Genomic DNA, 20,416 nt, shown 5'->3' with positions numbered 1-20,416 from the left:
GATCGATAGGGCATTTTCGGGACAAAGGGTACCTATTTTACTCCCCTGAATCAAACTGTATGGAATGGTGTATATATGTTATGTCGTCACTGTCTACTGACCGTCGGAGTGTTATAGCTAGGAAAGGGAAGAATAGTGCTTTTAACAGGTTACATGAAGCACACATCTGCTGTAATAGTAGTTTAGAGGTAAGAGGGTATAGGCACATGTAGAGAAGAGAAAAAGACTGGCCAGTCATTATGAGCATTAAATTAAGTAAGGGAATGAAGGGTAAGAGACCCTCAAAAATTCCCAGTGCAAGAAGAGCGCTAGAAAATATATGAACTGAAGGTGCGGTTCTGCCTATACTTAGCCCTAGATAAAACGTTAAAGTGGACAGGGATCCACAATGGATAACAGGGTTACCAAAAAGTCCATGGGGGACTAAGAATCATACAGATTAAACCGCTAGAGGAACAGCTATCTATCTGATCAGGATGGATGAAGGGTGACAAATTAACACCAGACATAAAGAGAAATTTTGATGTTGAGTTGTGTGATGAATTTATGGTTAGGAACTACAACTAGCAAATTCTAATAAATGGGAAAAAGCCAAAACAGACAAATGAGAGTCAAACTGTATAGGAATAACATCATTTTTGGCCATGGCTCAAAACAAAATACTTTATATGTTGTCAGAGAGGGAACATGGAATGAGCATTCTGTCTGATCATAGGAGCTAGAGTAAGTTAAGTACAGGATTACAGTACATGGGATGAAAGGGATAACAGAACAAAATAAGGAAAGCAGATTTAGGGAGGTAAAACTAACTTAAGCAGGTAAATTAGGTTAAAAGAAAGTGAGAGAACGATATGCATGTGTTGTGTACAACTGGGAAAAATGTAAGCGATTTTAGAGAGAAAATTGTGTATATGTGTGAATGCTGGAACTCTTAGTTCTACATCTCGTGTGTGTCATGTTAGCTCTGTGCAGATGAGACCCTCTCCCTTGCCCTCTCCCCCCCCCCCCTTTTCTCTTTCTCATAAAAGGAATGTACTAGGATGAGACATTAGTGATATCTGGCAAGGTCACTGATGATATGATGACTACACGTATATCATAACAATATGTGCGGGTTTAATTAATCTAATGATAAACAAAAATGGTCACAATTATTTTAAATGTTTCCCAAACAGAATAGTAAAATGGGGGTTGAATTGAATAAATTGAAATTGAAATAAATTGAAAATATAGAAAATCACAAAAAAAAATATCCTTTGTAAGTGGAAACAGTGCATTTAAAAAAAAAAAAAAAAAAAAGAGGGACATTAGGTAAAACGTAAGGAGATATATCTGTGGAAATATATTGGAAATAGGGTGTGATATTGAGATGATCACTCGGGTATTACTTTCAGATGTGATGTTAAGAATTTTATTAATGATATAAACATGTTTTAATTGATTTAGACAACCTTTTGGTTTGAAAAAAAAAATACAGGTTATTGGGAAAACTTGTAATATGGGGTTAGTTTAGATTAAGATGAGGTTGATAATTATAATACAGCTGCCATACTACTGAATAAAGCCAAAATGGATGGGATCCATTGAAATTTTCTACAAAAAGATGAAATCTAAAGGTCTGATAATAACTTGATGTCCATGATGTGAAAGTAATAAAAAACATTTAAAATATAACAGACCCATCACATCAAGTCCACACACCCTGTTAGGAAAGATGCCACCTGCAGCCAAGCTGTTTTATAGTTTTTGATCCGGCTGATGATTTTTCTGTTCTTTCATATAATTTTTGTTTTTATTTATTTTCAATTCTAAAGCAGAATGTGTGGATTGTGAAATGATGAGTTCCTTTTCCTTGTAAGTGCAGTGGGAAACTGCTTCATTACTGCATGGTATTGTTATCATTTATTATGTTATATAATATATTATATTGTCAGATGGAAACCAAAGACTTATATTATCTTGCTAAAACTAACAACAGCACAAGCAATGAGAAATTACAATATTGCCAGGAAAAGGTTGTATTTTTGAAACATGAAACTGGAGTTTTTACACAAACAGCATGATAGAAAAAACAAGCCATTGTAATATATCTCAGCTGGACCCAGTAATGAAGAGTTTACCCGGCTAAATCAGACTAGTAGTAGAAGGTGCTAAAGGTCAAATTTACAGACATTATTTTGGACAATTACTTTTAATGGTCCCACATTTTGTGCAGCAAATATTGCAAACAGTCAAACTAAATATTTGTTTAATGAAAGGTATACAAAATATGAATTTGTATTGTTGTTTATGTACAAATCTAACAATAAAAAGTGTGTACATTGAAATCCAGCAACCTTATTGCCTGTATTGGAGAGAGGGTTGAGACAAAGAAAAACTACATGTGTTAAACTAATGATGTAGAAGGCAGCTGTTGGGAGTCCAGTGCAGGACACACTCCCTGAAGATCCAGATATTTTATTTTTTTGTAGATTTGATCCCAGTTTTATATCGAGGATGGCAATACCCATACTGAGTTTGCAATTATCACCCAGAAGGACGCTCTGTATTCAGAGTCATTGGATCCTCTTCCCCAGTTAAAGAAGCAGAGATCCATGCTTTAGCAATGCCGGTGAGCTATCAAAAGAGTATACATTTATATAGATAGTAGAGATTTAGAGAGATTTTGGTTCCATTTTAAGGGCCAGAAGTTTGTTTTTACTTTGGCAGGTAAACCAATCAAACATGCTAACTTAATTGATTGACTGTCTTCAGCCTTTCAGCCTATTGCTGAGGTAGCTAACATTAAAACTCACACATGAAAGCAGACCAGGGGACTAAGGATGGGGCATTACAGCCCCGAACACTTGCTGGGTCTGTGAAACTCAAAGATTTCACCCTAGTTCAGGCCTAGTAGAGCTGGGAATAATATTTCAAATCTGTAAAGAGAAGCGCACGCAAACCTCGGGCAATAAAGCTTTAATAAAGGACAATAACACAGTACATTGGAATTGCACTCACACTTTTTCTTTAAGGCAATCGCTTTTCAGCATTCCAACAGGAGCTACTGAACTTGTGTATAGTGGTATATATATACACACATCCATATATTTATATACACACCTGGACATATATAGGTGTGATAGTAGCAGAAATATATTACTGTAAATGATTTCATTAGCGCAAGCATATATTTCTGCTACTATCACACCTATATATGTCTAGGTGTGTATATAAATATATGGATGTGTGTATATACACCACTATACACAAGTTCAGATGTTTTGCCTGCCTCAAAAGAACCCCAAAAAATGCCCAAAAAAACGCTAGCGTCAAAAAAAAAAATGCCCAGGTGTGTTTTTGCTGGCATTTTTTGGGGGTTTTGGAGGCAGGCAAAACATCTGAACTTGTGCACAGTACCACTATACACAAGTTCAGATGTTTTTCCTGACTGCAAATGCCTTCTATTAAACCGGCAAGGTGTTACAGGAGCTGAGCCAACCCCCTGTCAGAAAGTTTTCTGATGCAAACAATCTTTTTTTTCTGGTTCTGGACATGCTACAGAGCTGAAACTTCACATGTACACTTTTTAGACCCCCCAGATCTGAAATCCAAAAAATCTCTTTTTTTTTTTCAATAATTGGCTTTTTTATCAAAAATGACAATTTTTAAGAACATGTCCAGAACCATAAAAAAAAGGATTGTTTGTATTAGAAAACTTTCTGACAGGGGGTTGGCTCCGCTCCTGTAACACCTCGCCGGTTTCAAAGCAGGCATTTTTTTGGGTTCTTTGCAGTCAGGAAAAACATCTGAACTTGTGTATAGTGGTAATGTGCACAAGTTCAGATGTTTTGCCTGCCTCCAAAACCCCCCAAAAAATGCCAGCAAAAACACACCTGGGCATTTTTATTTTGACGCTAGCATTTTTTTGGGTTCTTTTGAGGCAGGCAAAACATCTGAACTGAAGTATCTGAACTGCAGTAGCTGAAATATATTACTGTAAATGATTTCATTAGCGCAAGCATTTATTTCTGCTACTATCACACCTATATATGTCTAGGGGTATATATTCAGACATATATGTCTATATATACCCCCTATACACATGTTCAGATGTCATGTCTGACATCAAACATGTCCTCAAAAAAGCACTGGCAGTGGCAGCCCCTGCAGCATAAAAAATGCTTGGCTGGTGAGAAGCCATATGCCTGTGCCGAAGCTATTCAGAGAAATGATTATTTCTCTATAGCGGTCACCCTGCTATGGAGGGGTTTTGTCACCCTGCCATAGCAGTCACTGCCAGTTAACCCTAAACTACACTACGGTCCCCTGACACTTAACACTTTCCCTACAGAAACTAAATTTTTGAAGCTAACTAAAGTGTAAAGGAGCACTCTAACTACACTAGATATCCCTTTCCTCACACTAATAAATGCTAAATGACACTTTTAAAGTAAAATTAACAGAACTGCTTCCACTCTCTTCCATGTCCAGTATAACAATGCTAGGAATATGGCGGGGACGATCTTATATACTGGGGGGCGTATTCACGAATGATTGGTCTAGGGACCCCCTAGTCACTCCAATCACATTCCTAGCATTCTCCTGCCCCCTCAATTGGCTTTTGCTAATGGTTCTGGTCCAATCACAGGCTTTTAAAGCCCATTTCCTGAAGCATTGCATTTTGGGCGGTTCTGGTTGCCGAATTCCGAACTTTTTGGGCAAAAAGTTCTAAATTCGGCCGAACCTCGAACACCCAATGTTCGGGCCGAACCGATGGTGGACCCGAACCGTTCGATCATCCCTTATTCTGGCCACAGAACAGGTGTACATCCAATTACTCTGTAAATATTTTTTATCAATTTTCTTTAACAATGAAAATCATTTTGTAATGCAAAAGCTGCTCCCAGCTATTATATTCTTCACAATGGAGTTTGCCTCTTTGGCTGGGACTACCTCCATCTAAGCGTGTGGAGGTTCCAGGTTAAAGGTGATAGCAAGTGTGATTAGTGATCAAAATATTGACCAAAAGAGAGGAGATTGTAATGGAAATTTGTACATCCTATTGTATTGTATTTTGTATGTTTTGCACACTGCACTCATTGTGCACACGGCACTAATAATTTTTTTATTACATGTTTGCATTCTTTCGAGTCCTGGCTAGAATTAGCCTGCCTATGTTACACCTTTGTTACCATAAAAGTACAATTGTAATATTAATGTGATACCTACGTAATATTGTGTATAAAAGCCTTTAATTGCATCAAATAAAACAGAACAGTTATTTTGGGAAAGATGTGGAGTATATCTTTTTGTGTCTGTTCCCTACTGCAGTAGCTAATAATTTGAGGATAAAAGTCGCCTATCTATAAAATGTCCAAAACAATTTCTGTATTCATTTAATTTATTATTATTACAGGATTTATATAGTAAATAGGCATACTGCTTATTTTACATTGTGTCATGGTTCTATAAACCATGTCCTGAATTAAAAATTAATAAATTCATTTTGATCTCATCAAAGATATCAGGCCAATCTGTTTATAAAACATGTTATCTGCCAACACTTTTGTTTTTTGTAAAACATACCTGTCTTCTAACATGCACATTTCCTTCCACTGGCATGTTGTATGCACTCCGAATCAGATTTCGAGCAATAAAATAGTAATATACTGAAATAATGGACAGAGGGATGATATAGAAGATTAAGAAGGAAGTCATCGAATGGATTCTTGGGTGCAGTCCATTGGAATGTGGGTAGGGGGCACAGGTGACAAATGTTTTGTTGATTTCTTTGTCATAAAATGGGAGCAAATCTGAGAAAACAGCTTCTGGAATGGCCAACGTCATGGATAATATCCAGATAAGTGCGGCTTTAATGCAGATCTTAGTCAAAGCATTATTGGCTTGGATGTCCATGGGTTTTACAATAGCTGTGTACCTAGGAAAAGAAAAAAACATCTTGTCAGAATAATTTCAAGCCAAATCTCAGATACCAATTAATAGCCCAAATATAATATACAGTATCTCACAAAAGTGAGTACACCCCTCACATTTTTGTAAATATTTTTTTTATATCTTTTCAAGTGACAACACTGAAGAAAAGACACTTTGCTACAATGTAAAGTAGTGAGTGTACAGCTTGTATAACAGTGTAAATTTTCTGTCCTCTCAAAATAACTCAACATGCAGCCATTTATGTCTAAACCGCTGGCAACAAAAGTGAGTAAACCCCTAAGTGAAAATATCCAAATTGGGCCCTATTAGCCATTTTCACTCCCGTTGTCATGTGACTCGTTAGTGTTACAAGGTCTCAGGTTTTAATGGGGAGCAGTTGTGTTTAAGTGTCATCGCTCTCACTCTCTCATCTCTCATACTGGTCACTGGAATGTCAACATGGCACCTCATGGCAAGGAACTCTCTGAGGATCTGAAAAAAAGAATTGTTGCTCTACGTAAAGATGGCCTAGGCTATAAAAAGATTGCCAAGACCCTGAATCTGAGCTGCAGCACAGTGGCCAAGATCATACAGTGGTTTAACAGGACAGGTTCCACTCAGAACAAGCTGCACAATGGTCGACCAAAGCAGTTGAGTGCACGTGTTCAGTGTCATATCCAGAGGTTGTCTTTGGGAAATAGATGTATAAGTGCTGCCAGCATTGTTGCAGAGGCTTGGGGGGGGGGGTCACACTGCATCAAATTGGTCTGCATGGCAGTTGTCCCAGAAGGATAGCCTCTTCTATAGATGATGCGCAAGAAAGCCCGCAAACAGTTTGCTGAAGACAAGCAGACTAAGGACATGGATTACTGGAACGATGTCCTGTGGTCTGATGAGACCAAGATAAACGTATTTGGTTCTGATGGTGTCAAGCGTGTGTGGTGGCAACCAGGTGAGGACTACAAAGACAAGTGTGTCTTGCCTACAGTCAAGCATGGCGGTGGGAGTGTCATGGTCTTGTGCTGCATGAGTGCTGCCAGCACTGGGGAGCTACAGTACTTTGAGGGAATCATGAATGCCAACATGTACTGTGACATACTGAAGCAGAGCATGATCCCCTCCCTTCAGAGACTGGGCAACAGGGAAGTATTCCAACATGATAACGACCCCAATCACACCTCCAAGACAACCACTGCCTTGTTAAAGAAGCTGAGGGTAAAGGAGATGGACTGGCCAAGCATGTCTCCAGACCTAAACCCTATTAAGCATCTGTAGGGCATCCTCAAATGAAAGGTGGAGGAGCTCAAGGTCTCTAACATCTACCAGCTCCGTGATGTCATCATGGAGGAGTAGAACAGGACTCCAGTATCAACCTGTGAATCTCTGGTAAACTCTATGCCCAAGAGGGTTAAGGCAGTGCTGCAAAATAATGGTGGCCACACAAACTATTGACACTTTGGGCCCAATTTGGACATTTTAACTTAGGGGTGTACTCAGTTTTGTTGCCAGCGGTTTAGACATTAATGGCTGTGTGTTGAGTTATGTTGAGGGGACAGCAAATTTACAGCAGCTTGTACAAGCTGTACACTCACTACTTTACATTGAAGCAATGTGTAATTCCTTCAGTATTGTTACATGTAAAGATATAATAAAATATTTACAAAAATTTGAGGGGTGTACTTACTATTGTGAGATACTGTATATATATATATATACATATATATATACATATATATATACACACTGTATATATTTTTTTTTAACGGTGTGCTTTCCAAGCTTCCCTCAAATTCCTAGACCCTTTCCCTGAGACCTTTAATTAATGAGGAAGAAACCTAGTAAGGATGCCCTATTTACAGAGACAGGTTTGAAGAAAAATAATTGTGCCAATGCGATAATAACATATACACATTACCTAATTTGCTTAATAAAGAACTACTGCATTTTCTTAGGTAAATGATGTGGCATGCTAATGCAGTTGAGCCAAGCACCACCCATCAGTCTAATAAATGGGATTCACACTCGTTCCATTGTTCAAGTCCAAGAGTGAATGGGACGGATACCCGCAAGTCACCTTTTAGAGTATTCTAAAGAACAGGTAAGAAGTCCGAAAGACCTCTTTACCTGTGCACTTCACTACCCTGCAGACTATAAATGTCCAATCATGCAAAAAAACCTGAAAACTCAAATTTGCAAATTTTAAAACAATATTTGTGACACTTGGAATTTCAAAACGGGTGCCTATTTGTTTTCCACGCAGAAATGTAACATTATAGGAAGACTTATAAGGTACATAAAACACTTTAATTATTGAAACTATTACAAAAAGTATGGTGAATGTTTAAAACAATGTAATGACCAATTTCTTTTCTACAGTACAAAAGATTAATGTACCATAATTTAGTTTTTACCAGACCGATGAAACCACCATCCAAAAATGATTTAGATTTTGTTTTACTAATGCTAAAACTGATTTAATAGAACTTTCTAAAATTTGGTTTTAAAGCATTATTGTTGGATTGTCTCATTGCTATCCTGCCTATTATTATGATTTATTTTGCCATTAAGAAGAAAATTAGGAGCCAATACCCAGGAGCATGTTTTATTACAGCCACAGTTGATGCCATTGGGATAAACATTTTGGGCATTTCATAAGCTGCATTTTGTCCATTGTTTGCTATCTCTCACAGTTACGCAAAAAATACAACAATAATAGCTGAAATAAAATGTAATTGTTGATTACCCCCCACATGGAGAATCAGAGTGTGGTTATAAAGTGAAATGTCTTATTTGTGCTTTTAGCTATGATTAAGACCCCCTGAGGGCTGAAACATGGAAGCTACTTGTTTTCTGATTTTTTTTTACCTCTGACCATATTAAATAAATTGATTTAATGCTGTGAAGGATCTGAGTCGCCGATTGCATCTGTTTCAAATCTGAAATAAAACTGAACCTTCTGCTGGGGAAGAAGGCTAGGAAATCAGTTTAGAGACATGAAAAGAAAAATAGTAGTTATCCTTTTGTATTAAAGTGAATCTGAACATAAAACCAAAAATGTAATATATTGCAGTTCACTAGTCCTTGGTGTGGTGTCTGCATTAGTTTTTTTTAAAAGCTTTTTTTTTTTTTTTCATATGTAATCCTGCAGCTAACACTGTCTCTGGTTGGTTATGTCACTCCACCACTGCATCTCTGGAAGGATTCATAGTTGTTCCCACAGGCTGCTCTCCTAATGTGGACTACAAACGTGTCCGTATCACTTCATCTCCATTATATTAGGGCAGGGTAGTTTACAGAAGATAGCTAGGAAAAAATATATTCTTCGCTGCAGCTCACAGCAAGTGACAAGCATTTCTGGCAGGATCAACAGGTGTTTCATGTATTTGCTGAACATGTTCTTAGCTTGAAAAAAAAAAGAAAATGAATGCAGCCACTACATGTAAGCGCTGTAAGCTGCAATATATTGCATTTTTGTCCTTGGATGAGATATGTGTGAGATAAATACCTTGGTGTTCACCCACAAAGGAATCCGTACAAATCCAAAAGAGGTATAGAGGCACTCACAGGTCTTGCAGAGGAGAAAGATCAAAGCAGCAGCATTTTATTGTCAATGTTTTGATGGAGCTCAGTCCATACTTCTTTAGAAAGATGGAATGAGCTCTATCGAAATGTTTATAAAATGCTTTGATCTATCTCCCCTGAAAGACCTGTGAATGCCTCAATACCTCTTCTGGATTTGTATGGATTCCTTTGTGGATGAGCACCTGGGTATTTATCTCATACAAAGAGTGTAGTGGCTACCGCTACATGTATATATACTATATATATATATATATATATATATATATATATATTTATATACAGTATCTCACCAAAGTAAGTACACCCCTCACATTTTTGTAAATATTTTATTATATCTTTTCATGTGACAACACTGTAGAAATGACACGTTACAATGTAATGTAGTGAGTGTACAGCTTGTATAACAGTGTAAATTTGCTGTCCCCTCAAAATAACCCAACACACAGCCATTAATGTCTAAACCGCTGGCAACAAAAGTGACTACACTCCTAAGTGAAAATGTCCAAATTGGGCCCAATTAGTCATTTTCCCTCCCCGGTGTCATGTGACTCATTAGTGTTACAAGGACTCACGTGTAGCTCTCGCCACATTTGGCTGGGCATTGTCGTGCACCAGGAGGAACCCAGTACCCACTGCATCAGCTTAGGGTCTGACAATGAGTCCAAGGATTTCATCCCGATACCTAATGGCAGTCAGGGTGCCATGGTCTTGCCTGTAGAGGTCTGTGCATCCCTCCATGGATATGCCTCCCCAGACCATCACTGATCCACCACCAAAATAAGCTGACCTATTTTACAGGCAGCATAATGTTCTCTACGGCTTCTCCAGACCCTTTTATGTCTGTCACATGTGCTCATGGTGAACCTGCTCTCATCTCTGAAAAGAACAGGGTACCAGTGGCAGACCTGCTGATTCTGGTGGTCAAGGGCAAATGCCAATCGAGCTTCATGGTGCCGGGCAGTGAACACAGGGACCACTAGGGGACATCGGGCCCTCAGGCCACCCTCATGAAGTCTGTTTCTGATTGTTTGGTCAGAGACATTCACACCAGTGGCCTGCTAGAGGTCATTTTGTAGGGCTCTGGCCGTGCTCATCCTGTTCCTCCTTGCACAAAGGAGCAGATACAGGTCCTGCTGATGGGTTAAGGACTGTCTACGTCCCTTTCCAGCTCTCCTATAGTAACTGTCTGTCTCTTGGAATCTCCTCCATGCTCTTGAGACTGTGCTGGGAGACACAGCAAACCTTCCAGCAGTAGCACGTATTGATGTGCCACCCTGGAGGAGTTTGACTGCCTGTGCAACCTCAATAGGATCCAGATATTGCCTCATGCTGCCAGTAGTGACACTGACCCTAGCCTAATGCAAAATTAGTGAAAAAAAGTCAGAAAAGATGAGTAGGGAAAAAAATGTCAGTGGCTTCCACCTGTAAAACCATTCCTGTTTTGGAGGTTGTCTCATTGTTGCACATCTAGTGCACCTGTTGGTAATTTTAATAACACCAAAGCAGCTTAAACTGATTAACAACCCCCTCTACTACTTAACTGACCAGATCAATATCCCCAAAGTTTAATTGACTTGATGTTATACTCTGATTAAAAAGTGTTCCTTTAGTTTTTGTTGAGCAGTGTATATATAAATATATAAATATGTATATATAGCACCCTCCTTGGTAGGTGCTAGGAAAACCATAAGGGAGGCCCTGTCTACTTATCAGGGGGGCCTGATTGTTCAGTTAGGCTGTCATGTGTTTCTAGGTGTGCCTGTTGAGCTTGGGGAGTCTCCCCACTATGTCCACTATTGGAAAGTGGAGGAAACCTGGCCAATAGCACCCCAGGGCTTGTATCTATCCCAGAGGGCAGAATCTGCCACAATGCATCCTGGGATTGGGTATAAGTCTGAGGGGGGCACATTACAGAGCGTCTTTGGCGGGAAGCAGAGTCCCAGGAGGAGGGTGACGCTGTATCTCCTTCTTTCAGTGTGAGGAAAGTGTCCTGGGAAGTGTGCCTAGAGGACAGAAGGTTGAGCTAAGCTGCGGAGAAGGATCCGGTGTGCTGTGGACCGAGTGGAACTGCTGGGCAGAGGTTTCCAGGAAAGCAGTGTCGTGAGTACTGTAAACTGCCCTGGGGTCTGCCTAGGATAGGGGACCACTCCAGAAGGTCAGAAGGATCCGGGAGCCAGCTAACCAGTAGAGAAGGCTTAAAAAAAGGGGGTGCCAGTGTTTAAGCCCTGAAGATAAGTGTGTGAGAGAGGGTGCCGGTGCGGGCCCTGAAGCGTACAAGTGTTCAGCAGTGTAGCACTGAAAAAGTAGCTACCTCAGCAAAGAGTGCCAAAGGGAGCTTCAAGAGGACTGTGAGTCACAAGGAGGTGATCAGAAGTCAGTTCAGTGTTAACAGGCAGCAGGCCAGCGTTAACCAGCGTTTTTAGTTGTCCCCAGCAAATTGTGCATAGTTGAGCCAAAGGAGTATCCTACTAATCCCTTCTCCCATCCAAGTTCTCAATAAATATAAAAACCCAAAGATACTGGACTGGTCATTGTCTCAGTGCTCATACTTGGAGAACATGCTTAAATGTGCTGTTGTTGTGAACAGTAACCCACATCCAGCACAATGGCTGGGAATTCTGCTATATATATATACTGTGTATATATATATATATATATATATATATATATATATATATATATACACACACACACACATATATATATATATATATATTTATATATATATATATATATATATATATATATATATATATATATATAGCTGTCCACAAGGGTTAGGAGTGTGTCTTTGGGAATGTTTGACCATTCTTCCAGTAGCGCATTTGTGAGGTTAGGTGCTGATGTGGACAAGAAGGCCTCGCTCACAATCTCCACTCTAATCAATCCCAATGGTGTTCTATCAGGTTGAGGTCAGTACTCTGTGCAGGCTAGTCAAGTTTCTCCACCCCAAACTCGCTCATCTTTGTATTTTTGGACCTTGCTTTGTGCACTGGTGTGCAGTCATGTTGGAACAGGAAAGGGCCATCCCCAAACTGTTCCCACATAGTTGGGACCATGAAATTGTCTAAAATGTTTTGGTATGCTGACGCCCTAAGAGTTCCCTTCACTGGAACTAAGGGGCCAAGCCCAACCCCTGAAAAACTACCCCACACCATAATTCCCCTCTCCACCAAATGATTTAGACTACTGCACAAAGCAAGTTCTATAAAGACATGGATGTGCGAGTTTGGGATGGAGGAACTTGACTGGCCTGCACAGAGTCATGACCTTAACCCGATAGAACACCTTTGGGATGAATTAGTGTGTAGACTGAGAGCCAGACATCAGTACCTGACCTCACAAATGCGCTTCTGGAAGAATGATCAAACATTCCCATAGACACACTCCTAAACCTTGTGGACAGCCTTCCTAAAAGAGATGAAGCTGTTATAGCTGCAAAGGGTGCGCCAACTCAATATTGAACTCTACAGATGATTGGTTTACTTTGTACATATGGGCAGATTTTTTTTTTTTTTTACAGTTGAAGCTCGAAAAATATAGAATACTTTTCCCAGTAACAGCTGAAATATAACTGACACTTTTTGCTGGGAAAAAAGGAAGGAAAATATATTAACACATGCGTAAATGCAAAAGAACACATACACAAATATGAAAACACTCAGACATTGGAAGAAAGGAAGTTGAGTTATTTTGTACTATAAATGCTAGGAAAATGTGGAAAAAAATTCCCTAGGATTTGATTCTACCAAGCTCCAAGATTGCTTCATAAAATAGATGAACATGTTCCTAAAAGCACAAAACATAAATAGATACCAATATGCCTGGGTTCAGATAAGCCAAAAAGCCTAACTTTGGCCTCAGTAGTCTTAGCAGGAAGATAGCAGTTATATCTTCATTTGCATCAAAGGCAACCCCACCTTTATTTTAAATCCATCAAATCAACCTCCCCCTGTACTTTCAGGCTGCCCGGGAGTTAGTTCTGCAATTCTCATACCCTAGTACTGCAATCTTGTCTCTACCCTCCCTCTTCTCATAGCCATTCTCAGTACAAAGCCTGGGGGGTGTTGGTTGTGAATAGCTTGTATGAAAGGGAGGCTGAGAATTGACCACAGCTCTGGGGTCTATAATGAGACCTGCACTCACATCCAAGTATCCAAATGGCCTGAAAGTAAATCAGGAGCTGTACTAACCTGGCATATACAAGAGCAGATTCAACTGATTTACAAGAAAGCCTGCATAATGACTTTTAATGCAATCTTGCCTTTCTTGTGTAAACTACTAATCCTATCGGCCACCCAACCCAGGTAACAGTGGATACACAAAGGCAGGGATGTTGAAAAGTCCTGCCTGGACAACAACTATAGCTGCCTCCAAAGATACAGTATAAGGCCTCATGCACACAGGGTGTTTTTACAACCACTTTTGGAGCGTCAGGCATTTTTTTTTTGCATTTATAAAAATGCCCCTCCATGTTATTCTGTGGCCTCATGCACACACAGGCATTTTGAAGCTTTAAATGGCATAGGCGTTTTCAAACTGCAAAAAAAACCCAGGGCCAGCGCATTCTGAGGACCGGTGTTACAGCTGTAAAAACTTCTGACGCTGCTAAAGGCTGCTAAAGCAGCTTAACGCCGCATATAGCATAAAGCCGTGTCAAGCGTTTTCTTTTTTTTGACATGTCAAAATGAATGGTTTCCTTTGAGAGCCCATCGATTTGAATATAAGTCTCATCCAAGTTGGGTCATACTTATCCGACTTGTGGTACGACTTGTGCTCTGAGGATCTTGAAGGAGAACTACATGCCAAAATGAAAAAACGGCGTGGGGTTCTTCACCCCCCCCCCCCCGGTACCATACCAGGCCCTTTGAGCCTGGTATGGATCTTGAAAGGTAACCCCACGCCAAAATGAAAAACCCCCCCAGAATCCATACCAGACTCTTATCCGAGCATGCAGCCCAGCAGGTCAGGAAAGGGGAGGGGACAAGCGAACGCCCCCTCCTGTACCATTACAGGCCACACACCCTTAACATGGGGGGTAGGTATTTTGGGGCGAAGGGGGGCTCTGCACCCCCCTCCCCAAAGCACCCTGTCCCCATGTTGATGGGGACAAGGGCCTCTTCCCGACAACCCTGGGTGGTGGTTGTGAGGGTCAGTGGGCAGGCAGCTTATTGGAATCTGGCCCCAGATCCTGCTCCCACGGGAATAAGTATGGGGTAAACTGTACCCCTACCTATTCGCCCCAAAAAAGGCAGTGTAGTGTAAATATTGACGAGACAATTTTGAGAATTCCTTTATTAAAAATCTTCCTCCAAACTTCTCCCTTTTTTATTTTGGTGTGGGGGGGGGGGGTTCAAGATCCATACCAGACCCAAAGGGCCTGGTATGGAACTTGGGGAGGAACCCACACCAATGGGTTGAAATTTTGAATAGAGGCAAAGAAACGCTGCTAAAAGCTAACTCGTTTAGATGTGCATTAATGCCTATGGAAAAGCTTCTAAAAGTGCCTTTTTACAGCTGTTTTTTCATGGTGCTGGTAGTGGCTTTGCAGCTCATTTTTTCCAACAGGCTAAAAGAAACAAAAAAAGGGCGCACCGACCTAGCGCATTATCCTCAATAAGGCTTTATTTGTATAACATATAAAAAATGGCTACTCACAAACAAAGGTAGAAAATAGTCATATCAAGCTCAGTCGCTCCAGTGTCAGGAGTAGTTCATGTGTTAGTCAATATTCCTGTTAAGATGACGGCTGACGTGTTTCGAGTGGCTCTGAGGAAGAGGCAGAGCCTCGAAACGCGTCAGCCGTCATCTTGACAGGAATATGTACTAACACATGAACTACTCCTGACACTGGAGCGACTGAGCTTGATATGACTATTTTCTACCTTTGTTTGTGAGCAGCCATTTTTTATATGTTATACAAATAAAGCCTTATTGAGGATAATGCGCTAGGTCGGTGCGCCCTTTTTTTGTTTCTTTTTGCCTATAGTACCATTGGACTACCCCAGTCCTTTTGTGGGCAGCAAGACTCTAGCCATCCGAGATGCCTTATGTAAGTCCCGTGGGAAGTGTGGCCGGGGAGCTTGGATTCTAAGCGCAGGAGAAGGGTGTTATCACCGTATTGTTTTGGAGCATTTTTTCTAACACCCTGTGTGCATGAGGCGTAAAACTGAGTGTAACCACCTGGAAGTGCATTATTTCACCAGATTACTAAATGAAAATAATAAAAGTATGTCTAAAAAGTTAAAACTAAAAGTAGCCACCGCATCTAAGGGCTGTTAATTGGCAACATATTACAATTGTGTTTTTGGGTTTAGAAACACTGAATGAATTGCACAGTATGACTACAGGTGAACAACAAAGAAAAGCCACCAACTTCTCCAATTTAACAACTTTCATTTCTAATTTATTACTGTGTACTTTGTATTATTTTCTAAAAATAATTACATTTAAAGCATTTGCAATCACTGCCTTGAAAACACAATGCTGTAATCAATGCTACCTCTGATGTTAACTTAAACTTTCATTATTTTAATTGCTTCTCATCATTTTGAAACAAGCATGGATAATTTATTTGATTCCAAGAAATGAAAAGCTCACGTTGTTTCGGGCTGTTATTTTTTATTAGTAGGATAAACAGAACATGTAACGTGGATTACTGTTGCTCAAAGGCAACTTATTACACTCACTTAGGCTGCATTTACACGTTGTGGTATTGGGTGGCGGTATGCACATTTTATTGCATGGTACAACAATACCCCCTTGACCAGGCTATTTTTTGCAATTCGTCACTGCGTTACTTACTTAAATAAAGGTTCCCGACCCCTGAAATATAGTGTATGGCTCTCACGGAATTACATTTGAAAATATGTGGTATTTGTGGCTCTCTCGGCCAAAAATGTTCCTGACCCCTGGTCTAACTGAAAACAGTCCACTCATTGTAAACTCTAATAACACAAACAGCCGTATTATTTTTGCCCCGGTTTGAGGTTACACAAGGGAGCTTGTGGGCAGATTTTTTTCATTCATGACATATGTTAGGTATTATTTTTATGTTAAGTGTAACGTCTGCTGGATACGGGAAGGCTTTTTTCCAACTGTGCAATTGTGTACAGCATACTTTGACATCAGAGCACACTTACATCCTTGCCACTCCATCCACTGATATCTTGGGGTTCTGCATTGCTCCTCTTTAGTCACTATACAGCCAAAGTTGATGTAACTCCTGTACATGCGCACAGCAGTTATATCGCCCTTAACCCCTGTCTTTATGCACCATGCAGTATAAATAGAAAACAGAAATTGACAGGAGTCAGGAGAAAAGTATTTATTTTGGGCAAAAGAGGCGTTTCACGCTTCTGCCAAAAAACTCCAAATAGTTTTGTATTGCAGTTGTGATAGGGTAATGCTGACTGGCAATATTATTTGAGAAGTATTTATTTTAATGACAGGTCATGTTTAATAATTTATCCAATTTTACTGAGCAAAAGTAGAACAAGGTTAACACCAAATTCTGGGCAGAAATGTTTACATCTTTTTAAAGGTGATTTCTTACCTTTAAAGTATAGGTAGTATACTCTGATTTTTAACTTTTACCTACAGGTAAGCCTTTAATAAAGCTTACCTGTAGGTAAAATTAATATCTCCTAAACCTGCACGGTTTAGGAGATATTCACCCTGCATGCAGCCGCTGACACCATCGGTGCATATGCTCTGAAGATCTTGCATTTTTTGTCGGACCTTCAGAGCTCCTTGCTGGCTCCTTGCCATAAAGTGAACTCCCGCGCATGCGCAAATCCCACTCACAGCGCCGGAGCCGCCGAACCCGGAAGAGATGCAGAGGGAACATGTCAGCTGCCTCAGCAGTGTCCAGGCGACCATGTCAGGCCTTTGTTCTAAGGTAAGTATTTCATAATATGCTAGTATGCGATGCATACTAGCACATTATGCCATTGCCCTGCAGAGATTTTATTTGGGGGGGATACAACTGCTTTAAGCAATTAAAATATGTCTTCCAATGCAGTCATCTACCCACTGAGAAATCACATATTTGTTCTTTAGGATGGGTTCACACTGAATTCGGAGCAGCTCACAGCAGGGGTCCGGTACGTCCTTGTGCACCGTTTCAGGTCCAAATTTGTGACTGAATTCAGACCTGAAATGAACCAGAAGACGCGCAGGACTTTTTTTTGAGCTGACATGGAGATGTGTGAACCAGGTCCTTAAAGAGCTGGGCACAGTCTCCTGTCATGCGAATTTGATGCGGGGAAACCTGCATCCAATTCTCAACAGTGAGAACCCAACATTAATAAGCAGTCATTTCCCTCTATTTCAATTCATAAAGGCTGTTGGCTTCTATCCCTGCTCTTTAACTGGCCACTGGTCAAGGAACACCCCTGTGGTAGGACCTAGGAGTCCAAGTTTCACCGGACCATTGTGTAGTTCATTTATAGTGTAGTGGAAGGACCCATGATTCCCAGTCTTACCTGGCCACTGTGTAGTTCATTCTTATAGTGGGAGGACCCAGGAGTCCTAGTCTGGCCTAGCCACTGAGTAGTTCATTCATAGTGTAGTGGGAAGACCCAGGAGTCCTAGTCTGACCTGGCCATTGTGTAGTTTATTCATAGTGTAGTGGGAAGACCTGGAAGTCCTTGTCTGGCCTCACTACTGTGTACTTCATTCATAGTCTAGAGGGAGGACCCGAGAGTCCTAGTCTGGCCTGGCCACTGTGTAGTTAATTTACAGTGTAGAGGGAAGACCTGGGAGTCCTACTCTGACCTGGCCACTGTGTAGTTCATTCACAGTGTAGTGGGAAGACCTGGGAGTCCAAGTCTGATCTGGCCACTGTGTAGTTCATTCATAGTGTAGTGGGAAGACCTGGGAGTCCTAGTCTGGCCTGACCACTGTGTAGTTCATTCATGGTGCAGTGAGAAGACCCTGGGCCTGTAAGGACCCGTTCACCACAATGCGTTATTAACAAGCCATGTCTAGGGAAAGCTTAACGTGCTTAGGGTCCTTTCACATGGACTTTCCAATCTGGGTTATCTATGAGTTGTTCAGGCAGACCTTATCTTAGGCTCCAAATAAGTCTACGAGCAGGTAGATGTAAACAGAGGTGTGTCCGCTTATCTCTGAGTCCACCCAGGTCCATAAGGAAAAGGACTGCATCCTTTTCTGTTTTTTCAGACCTAATCATGAGGGATCAGAGGTAGGATGATGTAAACAGATGCAAGTTAATTTTGATCCAGCTGCTAATAAACTGAACATGGATCCAAAAAGGTCTTCTGTCAAAATGCAGATTAAAGTATGTGAACACAGTTTATTAAATGTCTGCAATAAATAGAAATCCACATTTCCTAAATGAAATTGCCAAAAATAATAGCTATGTACTAGAGCTGCACAATTCTGGATAAAATGAGAATCACGTTCTTTTTTGCTTAGAATAAAGATCACGATTCTCTCAAGACTCTCTGCGTAACATCATCTTTCACATTATACAAAAAAATTGGGCTAACTTTACCGTTTAGTTTTTTTAAATTCATTAAAGTGTATTTTTCCCAAAAAATTGCATTTGAAAGACTGGTGCGCAAATACAGTGTGACATAAAGTATTGCAACGACTGCCATTTTATTTTCTCTAGGGTCTCTGCTAAAAAAATATACATAATGTTTGGGGGGGATTTAAATATTTTCTATTAAAAAATACTAATTTTAACTTGTAAGCAAGAAGTGTCAGAAAAAGGCTTAGTCTTTAAAGTGGAGTTCCACCAAAAAGTGGAACTTCCGCTTTAAATACTGCTGACCCCCTGACATGTCACATTTTGCATTTATTTATTTGGGGGGGAACGGGTACCTAGATTTGACAGGTACCCTCTCCCACTTCCGCTTGGGCCGCCTAGGCAGCTCGAGCGGCAGTTCTCCTCTCCCCCTCCCACCTTGCAATCTTCTGGGACACGTCAGAGGTCCTAGAAGATTGCCCGGCCATTCACAGCAAGCTGTCACAGCCGGGTGTCCACACTAGAGATGTCGGTGCCGCCGAGAAGAGAGGGAGAGGATCGAGGCTTCGGGCGGCCGTATCGCTGGATCGTGGGACAGGTGTGTGTGTTTATTAAAAGTCAGCAGCTACACTTTTTGTAGCTGCTGACTTTTAATAAATACAAAAATGAGTGGAACCCCGCTTTACGTGGGTAAACTGACCTAATTTACAGACTGAAGTTCAACTGTTTGATGTAAAAGAACGAAATGATACATTGTCAAACCTGTTTATAGTTATCTCCCAGCACTGACCAATGTTGATAAACATTTGTGAAGGCTCTTTTTTAGACATCTGTGAGTGAGCAGAGAATGGCTCTGCTCTGTATGAATCGTGGAGATGCTGTATTAAGATCGTGAGGGGGGTTAAATCGAGATTGCAATTTGTTAACAATTAATCATGCAGCTCTACTATGTATCTTTTTTATTAATTTATTCCACAATCTTGTGACAGTCCAATGTAGTTTGTTTCCTCCTTCCCCATAATGGGGGGTTTGCCTCTGCAGCAAGGGGTGGGTATAAAGTGACATAACATAGAGAAGTGATATACAGTCTTTGTCTGTGTGCTGTGTTCCACAGGCTGCACCTGCAACACAACAGGGCTGGGCAGGGGGCGTAGCTCGAAACCTGACTACAGGAGAAACGGCCACGGCGTGCATGCGCACAGCATTCTGCTTCTCCTAACAGTGATCCAATGGGCGCAGCATGCCAGAATGGATCTGCTCCCATACCTGGCATTGTCGGGTTTTAAAAGGACCCCAGGGAAACTGGTAGGATCACCAGTTATTTTGCAGGAATGGATGATCTAAAATATATGCAGGCTACATTTTTAACTACTTCTGGACCAGAAGGATTTACCCCCTTAATGACCAGGTCATATTGCATTG

The 20,416-nt window shown here is 40.6% G+C and overlaps 1 protein-coding gene across 1 annotated transcript in view; it reads right to left on the bottom strand.

The window, feature by feature from the left end:
• GRPR (gastrin releasing peptide receptor) overlaps positions 1–20,416 on the bottom strand; it is a 227,777-nt gene that overhangs the window by 45,189 nt on the left and 162,172 nt on the right. The window contains exon 2 of the mRNA XM_082247122.1: positions 5,569–5,920. Coding sequence (XP_082103248.1) covers positions 5,569–5,920 — 352 coding nt within the window. The remainder of the gene's footprint in view (positions 1–5,568; positions 5,921–20,416) is intronic.

The sequence above is a fragment of the Pelophylax lessonae genome (assembly GCF_965119305.1).
Source record: "Pelophylax lessonae genome assembly, chromosome: 2".
NCBI classification, from domain to species: Eukaryota; Metazoa; Chordata; class Amphibia; order Anura; family Ranidae; genus Pelophylax; species Pelophylax lessonae.
This window is presented reverse-complemented; position numbering and strand designations above follow the sequence as displayed.